Source organism: Lepidochelys olivacea (genome assembly GCF_965140295.1).
Source record: "Lepidochelys olivacea isolate rLepOli2 genome assembly, chromosome: 2".
NCBI lineage: Eukaryota > Metazoa > Chordata > Testudines > Cheloniidae > Lepidochelys > Lepidochelys olivacea.
Genome location: NC_140412.1, coordinates 37,879,804 through 37,892,273, shown reverse-complemented (window position 1 = coordinate 37,892,273; position 12,470 = coordinate 37,879,804). Strand labels below are relative to the sequence as shown.

General features: G+C 39.0%; 1 protein-coding gene across 1 annotated transcript in view; it reads right to left on the bottom strand.

Moving 5' to 3' along the window:
* The window catches only part of UBR5 (ubiquitin protein ligase E3 component n-recognin 5), a 139,958-nt gene that overhangs the window by 94,082 nt on the left and 33,406 nt on the right, over positions 1-12,470 (bottom strand). Inside the window, exons 6-7 of the mRNA XM_084620112.1 lie at positions 9,337-9,526; positions 5,865-6,024 (exon numbers count right to left, since the gene is read on the bottom strand). Of these exons, the coding sequence (XP_084476238.1) occupies positions 5,865-6,024; positions 9,337-9,526 (350 nt within the window). The remainder of the gene's footprint in view (positions 1-5,864; positions 6,025-9,336; positions 9,527-12,470) is intronic.

Below are 12,470 nucleotides of genomic sequence, written 5' to 3'. Positions count from 1 at the left end.
GTTTTTTTTAATCTCACCTCATATGGGAGTTATTCCATACCTCTAATCTGTAACTTTTCTTTTCTTTTTTTTTTTTTTTTTTTAAAAAAAGATGAGGAAACCAGACCTGCCTATATTGTCAGACCATCCAAGTACAAACAATGGTGTAGGAAAAAGCAATGACCTTGCTGTCCAAATGTCTACCAGATCCTTCCATACACACACCAGAGCAGCCTAACCTCATTGTACCTTGTGGCAGCTCTCTACAAAGGAACAAGGTGGTCTAAATCCACCACCAGTCTGTCCCTGTCCATCCAAATGGCTGCAGTGCACATCATCCCAGCCCTTTTCAATAGAATTAAGCTATAGGGAGCATCTCTTGGAGAAAGCTCTCAAGCATTCATCCAAGTTGAATAACCTGCTTCCTCACCTCAGCTCTTCTATCAGAGATGGAAATTTCCTATACAGGACAGCTAGAATTTAACAGGCATCCCTCCAGCCATCTTGTTCATCCGCAGGTGGGAAATCTTTTTCAGTAGGTAAGTTACAAGTCAGCACAACTCCTCCAAAAATTTGAACAAATATTTAACAACTCAAACATACATACATTTTTGGCTCCTGAGTCATTAAGAAAAAACAGGAGGAGGGCACAATAGCAAACATTTATCTTTCTTCTTGTAAGACCAGTTCCACTTCAAAAGATAAAATTTCATAAGATGACATTTTAAAAACTAAAGGAGTCCCTTCTTTCTTCCATTCTCTACACCATCAAATATATGTATTACATAAAATTTTGGATGGAGGAGCCAAATCCTCAGTATCCTTCTAAGAGCCTTCAGGTATTTTCTTTGAATTCTGTGGAGATACAAATAGATTCAGCAAAACTAAAACTTTGCCTAAGAAGTTTGGGTGAGAGAACACAATATTCCATTACTTATTCACGGAATTCTGCCACATGATTTTATGCTCCATTGTTCAAGAATCCTATCCAATTTGGTCACTCATGTTTCCAGCAATGTTAACTCATGATCATATATTTCTCATTGTTGAGCAAGATATTATGATCCTGATAGCTCTGTCCAGCTAAGAAGGGATTTATACCTACTTCATCTGAATGAGCTACCAGTGAAAACTGTGGTAAAGAGAAAACTAAGTTTGACCAAGCCCAAATAGTTCAAAAAGTGCACCAACAGCAATCTATAACTTTAGAAAACAACTCATCACCGCACACATTTGTCGGTATTGTGTCTGGATATTGTCCATCTTGGAGATCATTTTAAGAAAAAAATGGTTATTCTTCAACTCAGAAAATTTTTAGGGACCCCACTTTTCATCTTTTTCTTATGTTCAGCTCAGGGAGCTAACTCATACTCACTATGATGTCATACAAATACACCAGACAGTGCTGCACCTCTAAATCTTCCATATTTCTTCCTTCTGAACAATCAGAACGTTAAGGAACACATTATTTTATGTTCCACTATCCAAAGCAATAAGTAATGTCACTGCAATTATGTTTCACAAGTTTCCCTAGAATCAGTTGACATCCAACACATCTCAGGAGCTTCTAACAAAGTGGCTGATGCACTCTCCCATGAAAGTTTCCCAGAATCAACTGGTTAAAATTGTCCTTGAGATGTGGAAAATATTGTTAGTCTTTATGTACTTGGTAGTATATTTAGAGGTGCATGTGTCTTATTAACTCTTTTTCCTAGAGCTCCAGGAAGAAATCCCAGCCAGCATTTCACCCTAGCTGTGATTTGGGGGGTGTGTCATAAATATAAAGGGAAGGGTAATCACCTTTAAAATCCCTCCTAGCCAGAGGAAAAATCCTTTCACCTGTAAAGGGTTAAGAAGCTAAAGGTAACTTTGTTGGCACCTGACCAAAATGACCAATGAGGAGACAAGATACTTTCAAAAGCTGGGAGGAGGGAGAAAAACAAAGGGTCTGTGTCTGTCCGGGTGATGCTTTTGCCGGGGACAGAACAGGAATGGAGTCTTAGAACTTAGTAAGTAATCTAGCTATTATGTGTTAGATTAGGATTTCTTCAAATGGCTGAGAAAATAGCTGTGTTGAATAGAATGAATATTCCTGTCTGTGTGTCTTTTTTGTAACTTAACGTTTGGCTAGAGGGATTCTCTATGTTTTGAATCTAATTACCCGGTAAGGTATTTACCATCCTGATTTTACAGGGGTGATTCTTTTTACTGTTTCTTCTATTAAAATGTTTCTTTTCAAGAACTGAATTTTTTTTCATTGTTCTAAGATCCAAGGGTTTGTGTCTGTGGTCACCTATGCAAATTGGTGAGGATTTTTACCAAACCTTCCCCAGGAAGTGGGGTGCAAGGGTTGGGAGGATTTTGGGGGGAAAGACGTTTCCAAACAACGCTTTCCAAATAAAAATAAACCCAGATAAAGTTTGGTGGTGGCAGTGGAAGTCCAAAGGCAAAGGGTAAAATAGTTTGTACCCTGAGGAAGTTTTAACCTAAGCTGGTAAAAGTAAGCTAGGAGGTTTTCATGCAGGTCCCCACATCTGTACCCTAGAGTTCAGAGTGGGGAAGGAACCTTGACAAATGTATTCTTCACGCTGAAAATGAGAACCAGGTATATGTGTTTCACATAAATTGCTATGGAGGAACAAAATAAAAACCTAATTAACTAGGCTCCCAGGATCATTTTTACGTTCTGGAGAATCACCGCATTTTATTAGAACACAAAGCCCCAGGCAAGATTACAAGCTGGCTCACTTGCCGTGAGTTGCCAGCTAAGAGCTGAACCAAGACACCTGATCATGCCTCTGCCAAATGGTACTCTTCTTTCCATAGTCTCATTTACATTGCTTTGTTTTATTTATTAGTAATGTATTCAATGGAGTCTCCTTATTTTGCCACCAAACAAGACTAGATTTTTTTAAACTAGGTCATGAAAGCAAGCATGCATACATAAGAAAAGCAAAAGCATTAATTAAAGGTGACCTGAAAAGGAAAAACAAACTGGGCTTATACCCCTTTTTTGCTTTTTTTGATGATGTTTAAAAAAAATGCCTGAATGTACTGCCAAGTATTTTCTGCTCCCCCATTTTTAACATTAAAAATTCAAGTCAACTCTTATATTTCCTAAAAAACTATGGCGATTAAAGTACTAATGAAATTATGGCAAATAATATACAAGAAGCTGCAAATTGCATAATTGAGGGGGAAGGGATTTTCTACTCAGATTTTAAAATTATTTTGTTTTTTAAACAAACACTTTTTTAAAAAAAGGCACTTCCATGCTTCGCAGATGTGGAGCAATAACCGGCTATAGTGGATCACAGAGCACCAGGTGCCCATCAGGGAGAAAGGAACAATATGTGGAGATTTCAATACCATATCCTTATAATTAAGGGGACAGAGTTTATTTAAAATACTTCTGAAGAACTCAATAAGCCCTCCAGCCTTGACATTCCTGCTTTTCCAAGGTTTAAAATTAAGCAGAAAACCACAACTTTCAAGCATTCATTCTACATCATCAAAAACTAAAAGGCAAACTTTTAAAGAACAACTATTCAGGATCACCTTTAAAAAAAAAAAGTTACTTGGAGTTATCACTTGAGAGACTGGATCGTAAATGTTGGTTTTATTGTAATTTTTTTCCTCTTCAAATCTATAGCACTGTAACTTCCAAAGAATATCCAGAGGCAAAAGGAGAGGAACAATTTCAGAAAATAAAGAAGGTTCAGAAGACTTAGGGCAAGGTTATGCTTGGTGTGAATGAGAAATCAGATAATCAAAAATTCAATTTGTATCTGTTATGGAGTCTTCTGAAGGAGAGTGTCACTATTTTTTCCACAAGAGATGCGGGAAGGTATTCTGGTCCACCATTTTTCCTGGAGCCTATACTTTATCCTAATCCTAAAAATTAACTTGACTCTGAAGAGCTAGAAGAACTGCTAAATTTGTAAGCAAAATTCAATATACAAAAGAATAGAGTCACAGGCATATAGTCATCATATTTTTAAAGTTGGCCTCCTGGCATGTCCAGATCTTAACTAAGAATTGTCACCCTTCAGGGAGTGTTTAACTGTAGTCATCTACTTTAGTTTTTAAAAAGCTAATGTAGTTTATGAAAGACAAGGGAAAGCATATTCTGAGGACTGGGAATTCTGGATTAACTTTGCCCAGACTGGAGCTGAAGGGTGTCAAAGGGACCATTTCTGTTGTCATTTCCAATCCCTTTCCCCACAAAAAATTTGAAAATAAATCCATTTTCTCAGGGGTGGTAGAGGGTAAGATGAGGAGAAAGATTACAATTTTAATGTCAGGAAGTTTCAGTCTTATCTGGAAAGGTTTGGTCTTTCCAAAGGGAGGATCATAAAAAAAGTTAGCTAAGGAAGGAACAGTTTTCTAGGCATTTACTGAAAGCTTACACATTGTGCTCATGACTAATTATCTTACATTGATTCAAGACAGTCTAGAGTCATCAGCTGAAGTCACAGTACTCGCAAACAGAAACATGTTGCAAGTCATAGATTGTCAGATGGTCCCTGCAAGCTTGCCGTTATAATCTGAAGTAGTACTAAATCAAGAGAATCATGAACTCAGCACAGGATTGCGTTGGAAAGAAACTCTGGTCTAAAGAGTGACCAAGGGTGCTTACCTCCAAAGCTGAAGGCAATTTCAGGATTGATGCATCCTTGTTTTCTCAGGAGTAAGAATATTTACTTTGAATAAATTTGGGAAGAGAGTAAAATGAACTTATTTCCTCAACTACATCTCTGGCAGATAGATTGTGCAACTAATTACTAATGAGAGAGATGGAACAAAAGTGCCTTAATTTGCTTTCTCTGTGTCTACAGATTCAACCAAAGGACTCTTGATTCTAAAACAAAATAAAGAAGTTTGTCAGATGCAAATGCAGGAACACACACTTTGTCCAATCACATGGTAGATAAGATAGAGATGAAGGAAGCCCATGGGCTTCTTGGTGAACCAGATGAGCAGAAAAACCCATTAGAAAAATATAGTAAAACGTCATTCTATCATACAAAAAGAAAAGCTACTATGCACGCAGAGTTTAGACATTTGATTTTCATACTATGCACCTAGCCAGAAAAAACAAACATTAGAGCTGGCTACTACATACTTCCAAGCATGTTTACTCAGTAAGAAAAGTCCAATTACGGAAATATTAGTCAATGCAAGAAAAGGCTGAAGGACTTTTAAAAGCAATTACACAGAAAAGACACTCTTTCGAAAAAGGCTCAACCAGCATGACAGCAACGCTCCAGCACTGCTATAAGATTCAGCTATGAGAATATTTTGAGGCTAAAGAACAGAAGTCCTCAATAAAACTGTCAAAGACTATTAAGCTAAACCTTATTCAACTCTTACACAAAATAATATCTTAATAGAAAGCTGAACACATTTTTCTCTAAACAATGCATCTCAAAAGTTCACATTACCATATAAAGATTAAAATTAAAAAATCTGAAGAATTAATTTCTTCATTAGAATTAGCATCTATGGCAAACTGCATGGCAGTCATCTCACTGAACAGTAGCATAGTTTGTAATGCTGATGATATGAAGCCCAGCATCCAAAACTCACTTGTGTTACCCACAAATTAGTAAAGACAATAGTTAGTTTTTTTTAAAACATCAAAGCTATTCCCTTCTCCGGGCTTCCCAGTGCAACCTGTTATCCATGTCTTAGACTGAAATCTCCTGGATTGCAAGGACTATCTTCATTGTGTACCTTGCACAGCACAGAGCATCTTGTTGATGTTCAAATACAGAGAACTGAGAACTTGTTTGCATTTTCAGATAACCCTTTTAAGACAGGAGAGCTCAACAGTACTGGAAAATTGGAAAATGGAAAAAAGGTAAGTATCATGATATACAAACCTCCAGGTAGATATGATTCACTTGCTGTGTCATCTCCATCATCTCCATCTTCATCATCACGGCTCAGCAAATTATTTACAGCAAGATTTACATCAAGATTTGTCCGCTGGAGTTCTCGTATAATGACACTTCTGGACTTTCCTTGTAAAACAACTTGTGCCTATAAAATGCAGAACACTTATTTGTCATTTCCAATTCACCAACCACCACTCTGAGTGTTTTCTCTCTACAAGAGCAAAATTTCCTGAAGTAACGAAAAGTTGGAGCGTGACTGCTGATTTCTCAAAAAGGCAAGCATAGTGTATGAAGGCCAAGGGTCAACATTTTGGTTCACCAGTACATGGAAATCAAGTCTCCAAATGAAAAGCAAGATTTTGGGTTTTGTAAGTCCCCAAAAGCCACATGTGATAGTTTGCATACGGTAATGAAGAACGCCAAGGTGAAGAAGCTAATGAACAAAAGTAATACAGCTGAAAGATAAACTAGTTTTATGGGAGCGAAGACTGCATTTTCATTCCTTTTCCCCCACATTTCCTTTAAAAAAACCCAACTGCCTTTTCACCTCTCAATATCACCTTCTGAAGTGATACTGTGAGAGGTGAAAAGTTATATACAGCTGTTATGCATTATTGCTGCTTGATTTCATTCTATATTCCCGGATAAAAAAAAGATTAAGATGGAGTTAAGGTTGAAAGTACACAGTAATTTAAATTTTAGAGTATTATCTATTTTACTCTAAAAATTACCATGTGTACTTTCAACCTTAACTCCGTCTTAATGTGGTTTTTATCTGGGAATATAGAAAAAAAATGGGAATGTAGTAATTATCACACATCCAAGAGTGCTAAACCCGGGACATTCATAATTAAACTTAAAAAAAAAATACAAATGGGTTAAGGTATGGAAGTGTGCAGTTGGGGCACAGGAACAACCTTAACACTGCCCTATCACACCATGTAATAACAGAATTATGATTAAAACATTTTAAAACTTGTGCTCCTAGATTGGATTCAACCAATTTTTAAAGAAAGATCCCCCTACCCCCCATTTCTTCCCTTCAGGATGCAAGGGGGACAGCATTAAGGTTGTCTGGGTGCCCTCACTATGCATTCACATATACCTTAACAGGATTAATTTCTTTTAAGTTTAAACTTTGGAAACTCAGGAAAACAATAGTAAAATGTTTGGTTTGGGGATAATTAATTTCTTATAATATAGCTTTACCTTAAATTATTGATCTGTATGTTCAATTATAATCCTGTTTTAAGATGTTTGTGTCTAGGAATATTTTGGTGGGTCTTTCTTTAATTGAAAATTTTCATATATTAAAAACTAAACAAGAAACCTAAGTGTGCCCATGTGATATTTCTGTGATTTGAAGATAAAAAGTAACAACCTTAAATCATTACTTTTTTTTAAATTAACTTATGGCCAAAAATCGCTACTATGCTCTGGCTGCTTTATGCCACTCAGGTGCAGCACAAAGCAGCCAGAGCATACTGACTGGTTGAGAGAGTTTACTGGTGCTTTCTTGCATCAGAGTAGTGTAAAGCAGCTACCGTATACATCTAGTTCCTCCTCCCTTCTGCACCCACTGCATTCCCCTAAGCGCATATGTACACTTCTCTCCTTTCCCCTGTATACTCCCACACCCTGCTATCTTCTCTGTTGCATAGATCTGGTACAACAGCTTTTGGAAGGGAATATTTAGGATTAATGGGTTTTGGGTGAATATTTTTCATAACCCAAAAGTTCTTCTGTAAGAAGAGGGTGGTACATAAAGTCTTCTCTTTCAGAGACCCTCAAGAAAAAAAACCCATTGGTTCAAAAGTCAAAATGCTCTTGGGTAAGAGTATGCTGTCAGGAGGCTTAGAGAACCACCAGAACCACTGAGAACAAAGGGAGATGGTGATCATTATGGCAAGGCCAGGTTCTTCATAGAATTCTCTGTAGCAGATTATTCTTCAGCAGAGTCTGAAGAAACTCAGCTATGAAGAACAGAAAAAAAAAAATATCAACCATAAAAAAGTTTTTCAAATGCAGCCTATATACCCAGATTTCAGTGACTTTTAGCTATTTAGGAAGTCTGAGGAGTCTATTATTCTGTTGTTAAAATCATTATGGAGAACAAAAGTGTTGGCCACTGGGTGCTAGATTTCTTAAAGGACACATTTTAAATTTCATTTTTAAACTACTGAACTACTTAATGGATTTACTCGTAAATTCTCAAAAAATTCATTTTATACTCAAAGAGTAAGGAAAGAACATACTGTACTTTTCTGTATACAAAGATGTTTAATCCCTGCTGTAAATGAAAATCTCAGCTCACCCTTAACTATGGAGCTGAAACTGGTTCCATAACGTTGTTAATCCCTTCCTTTCTGCCAACACTGGCTCTCTCCCGCCTCTGTCTCATTCAAACACATGGGCTGCCATGCCCTCCTGTACAGACTTTTAAAGACTGAATTCTCAACCTGCTGCTTGCTTTTTTTTTTTTTTTAAATAAAGTCTACCCTCCTTTGCTTATGCATCTTTTCCTTTTTCTTTGTTGAATCAGGTCTTGTAAAACTCCCTCAATCACTAATGACAAAAGCGTTTAAGCTTTTATACAAAAAAAAAAATTCTAATGCAAAGGAAGTTTTCCAAATGTGAAATGAACATAAGTGGATGAAGTGCTGTCTTCTTAAGGCTGCATGTAGCAGTGAAACTTACAAGAATCAGGTCAATTTCAATCGGTTGCCTACTGCTTTGATCCTTGAGGAAAGCAAAGAGCATGCTTAGGACAGCCTCTGATGACTATGGGAGGACTATCGAGTACTTACCCAACTGCTCTTACAATTCTAGGGGGTAAGAATGCCTCAAACTGACTTTCTTCCATCTGTATTGGACACTAAGAGTGTTACAGTTTCTAATGTGGACATGAGAACAGTTATCCAGGGCTTTGCGATCCGTGGGGATTGTGACCAAAATGTTTCTATTGGACAAACAAAACAATCCCAACCAACTCCATCTCCTTTACCCTCCTTAACAGAGACTCATTTGCCTGTATTGTCAATAACCTTGACATCCATTCTTGAACACGAACTCTCCTCCTGCAACATCCCCCATCAGCAGATTACCAACTCTATAACAATGTGTATGTATGCCGTGCCTCATCTCCACCTCTAAGTTCTAGTCCTTGGCAACAACTCCCTCATGTGCAAACTCTCAGATCCAAAGTCATCACCTCCCCATATCTACCATTCTCATCACACATTCCATTATGAGGAAACTGGCACTAGTGTGTCCTTGAAATATCAACTTGATAAATCTAAAAATAAAAAAATTCAGCTAGACAAGGTCAGGTTTTTCAGATATAAGAGGAAATTAAAAGGCAAAGAACACAATACCAAATAGAACCCCACCAACTATCGATCTTTAAGCAGTTTCCAAATGTTTATCCACTCAGGCAAAGTTCTGCCAGGTCACCTACCTGTGAAATGAGTTCCTCTGGAATTACTGATGCTGGAATCACTGGCTGTGGCTGACTACCCAACAGTCCAGATCCTCTATCACGTCCAGTGCGAATAACTCTGGTTTGCCTTCGGGAATCCCGAGCTCCAGCTGATGATCTACCAGACGATCCTCCTCCACTTCCACCAACCCCTGAACTCCAGCGGCTTCTAAGGGATTTACATTTTTATTATTTTAAACAGATCTGTACATTTTCTGAGCTATTTTAAAAGGGTAAAATGTATTGGATTTTATTCATTGGAATCTTCACATCAGACACCTTGTGGGATACATTTCATTTCTATCAGGCTGAGAAAAGTACAACTGAGGCTGAGCCATGTCACCTCCATGTAAAAGAGAGAAGAGCCTGTCAGCTTGAATTCTCAGTTGATTTCTCCAGAGCAGTGATCTCTAACACTAATAAAGCATAAACAATGTAAACAGCAGTAAAACTGGCCAACTCAGAAGAACTGAAAGTGTAAGCTTGGGCTGTATAGAAGAAATTGTAAGAACAAGAATTTGGGGGTAATAAATTTTATTGTTCATGACTCTACACCAGTCATGAATCTTGGAGTTTCTAAAAGCAACAGTAACATCAACAGGAAAGTATTACATCCAACTGTAATACTGAGAAGTGCACATCAGAGGAGGTTGCCACATTCAGCCAACAGAGCTTCAGAGACTGTCAAGACACTCAGATATTTGTAAGACAGCCAGCTAACAGCTCTTCTGACCTGTTCATCTAGAAGAGGCCACTACACAAAAGAAATGTGCCTTGAAGCATTCAGTCATTTCCCTGATGCTAAGGCCTTGTCTAAACTACGGAGGTAAGTTGACCTAATTTACTCAACTCCAGCTACGTCAATAACATAGCTGGAGTCAACATACTTTGGCGTCTACACTGTGCTGGGTCGACGGGAGACACCCTCCCATCGACTTAGCTTATGCTTCTTGTTCTGGTGGAGTACCAAGGCAATGGGAGAGCAATCTGCGGTCGATTTAGTGGATCTTCACTAGATCCGCTAAATCGATCCCCAGTGCATCCATCACCACACCATCAATCCCCAGTAGACATGCCCTTAGACAAGCTTCTCCAACTACTTCTGTAGTCTATCTGCAGGGGACAGATGCTACCTGGTCTGAACCTATTCCATTTGGAATAGTTACTAACGCTTGGTATTTACTCCTGTATATTTCTCCCGGGGGAATTCTGTGCCACTGCGCAATGCAGAATTTGCACAGAATTAATATTCTACCCAGAATTTCCTTTCTCCTCCACAGAATTGGCATTGCAGAGCTGCTGGCTGCCACTAGGGGCCACTGGAGCTGGCAGAGCTCACCTCCCCAGCTTGCAAATAGAAGCCACTGCTTGTGGGAGGGGGAAGGAGCTGGAGGGTTCCCAGCAGCTGCAGTTCCCAGCACATCCTCAAGGAAGGAAGCAGTGTGAAGAAAATTCCACACAAGCCTGGGACCCAGAATCAGACTGTTTTACCTCCTGGATCCCTGGGCTCTGGAAGGATAGGGGATGTGAGTGTCTGGACTTGGGGGTAGGGTGCGCAGCTAGGCTGGAGGGAGGAGGCGGGAGAAGGAAGTGCAAGTGTCTGGGCTCAGGCAGCACTCAGCAACTGGGCTTGGGGAGGCAGAGAAACAGGAGCTGGGTTGTCGTCGGGTTTTCTTTAACTCTCTACTCCTGGGGGAGGTTTTTGTGTGTCTATTATTACAGACAGACAGTTGTTCACAGGTACTTTGTAATAAATTACCAAAATAATTGAAACTGGCATGATTAGATAGTGTTATTTTGACAAATAAAATATGTAGAATTTTAAAATATTGTTTATAGAATTTTTATTTTTTTGGAGCATGATTTCCCCAGGAGGAGTATATGTCACTTCACAAGGGTGAGTAAACAAACATTCTTATTTTACTAGAGCCCTACCAAATTCACGATCCCTTTTGGTCAATTTTATGGTCACTGGATTTTAAAAATCATAAATTTCATGATTTCAGCTATTTTAATCTGAAATTTCAGGGTGTTGTGATTGTAGGGGTCCTGACCCAAAAAGGAGTTTTGGGAGGGTTACAAGGTTAGGGGGGGGGGGGGGTTGTGGTATTGCTACCCTTACTTCTGCGCTGCTGCTGGTAGAAGCACTGCCTTCAGAGCTGGGGGGCTGGAGAGTGCGCTGGGATCCCAGCTCTGAAGGCAGAGCCACCGTCAGCAACAGTGAAGAAGTAAGGATGGCATGGTTTGGTATTGCCACACTTCCTTCCGCACTGCTGCCTGCGGGGCACTGCCTTCTGAGCTGGGTGCCTGACCAACAGCCACCTCACTCCACCCCCCCCAGCTCTGAATGCAGTACAGAAGTAAAGGTGGTAATACCGCGATCCCCCTGCAACTCCCTTTTGGGTCAGGACCCCCAGTTTGAGAAACATTGAGCTCTCCTGTCAAATCTGTGTAGTACAGGGTTAAAAAAAAAAAGTCACACAAAAGACCAGATTTCATAGTCCACGACACGTTTTTCATAGCCTTGGATTTGGTAGGGCCCTACATTTTATAGATAGGGTAATTGAGATTAACAGAAGTGACTTGTTCAATGTTAGTGCCAAAAAAAGGAACAAAACCAGATCTCCCAATTTCTAGATCCATCCTCAATCCACTGGATCACAGCTACCTTTTATTAGTTTAAAGCAGCCACAGAATTCCTTCAGATGGATCTATGCTGGAGTAAACCTAGGTAACTCGCAGCATGCTGAGAATCTGAAAGTCTCTCTAGTTTATCATTAGATAAGACCAGGTTTTGGAGGATAAATCAGCCATCCATTCCTTCAGAAAGACAGCTTTTCTGACCAATGTAGATGCTGTCATATTGCACACTGAGGCTTAAGGATATCAGATATAGCATCTCTGACAATTTAATCAACAGTATTAACAGAACTAGTTAGCAAGGATCAGCCTCATCTTTAACAGTTTCAAGAAGAGAAAATACAGAAGACCAAACATCTGATCGATAAAAAGAAATATATATGCTGTCTGAAGCAGCAACTGCTAAAAAGATTCCTAGGAAAGCAGTTCAGACACACACACACAGGTGCTGGATTTAAAAAAAAGGACTGGAT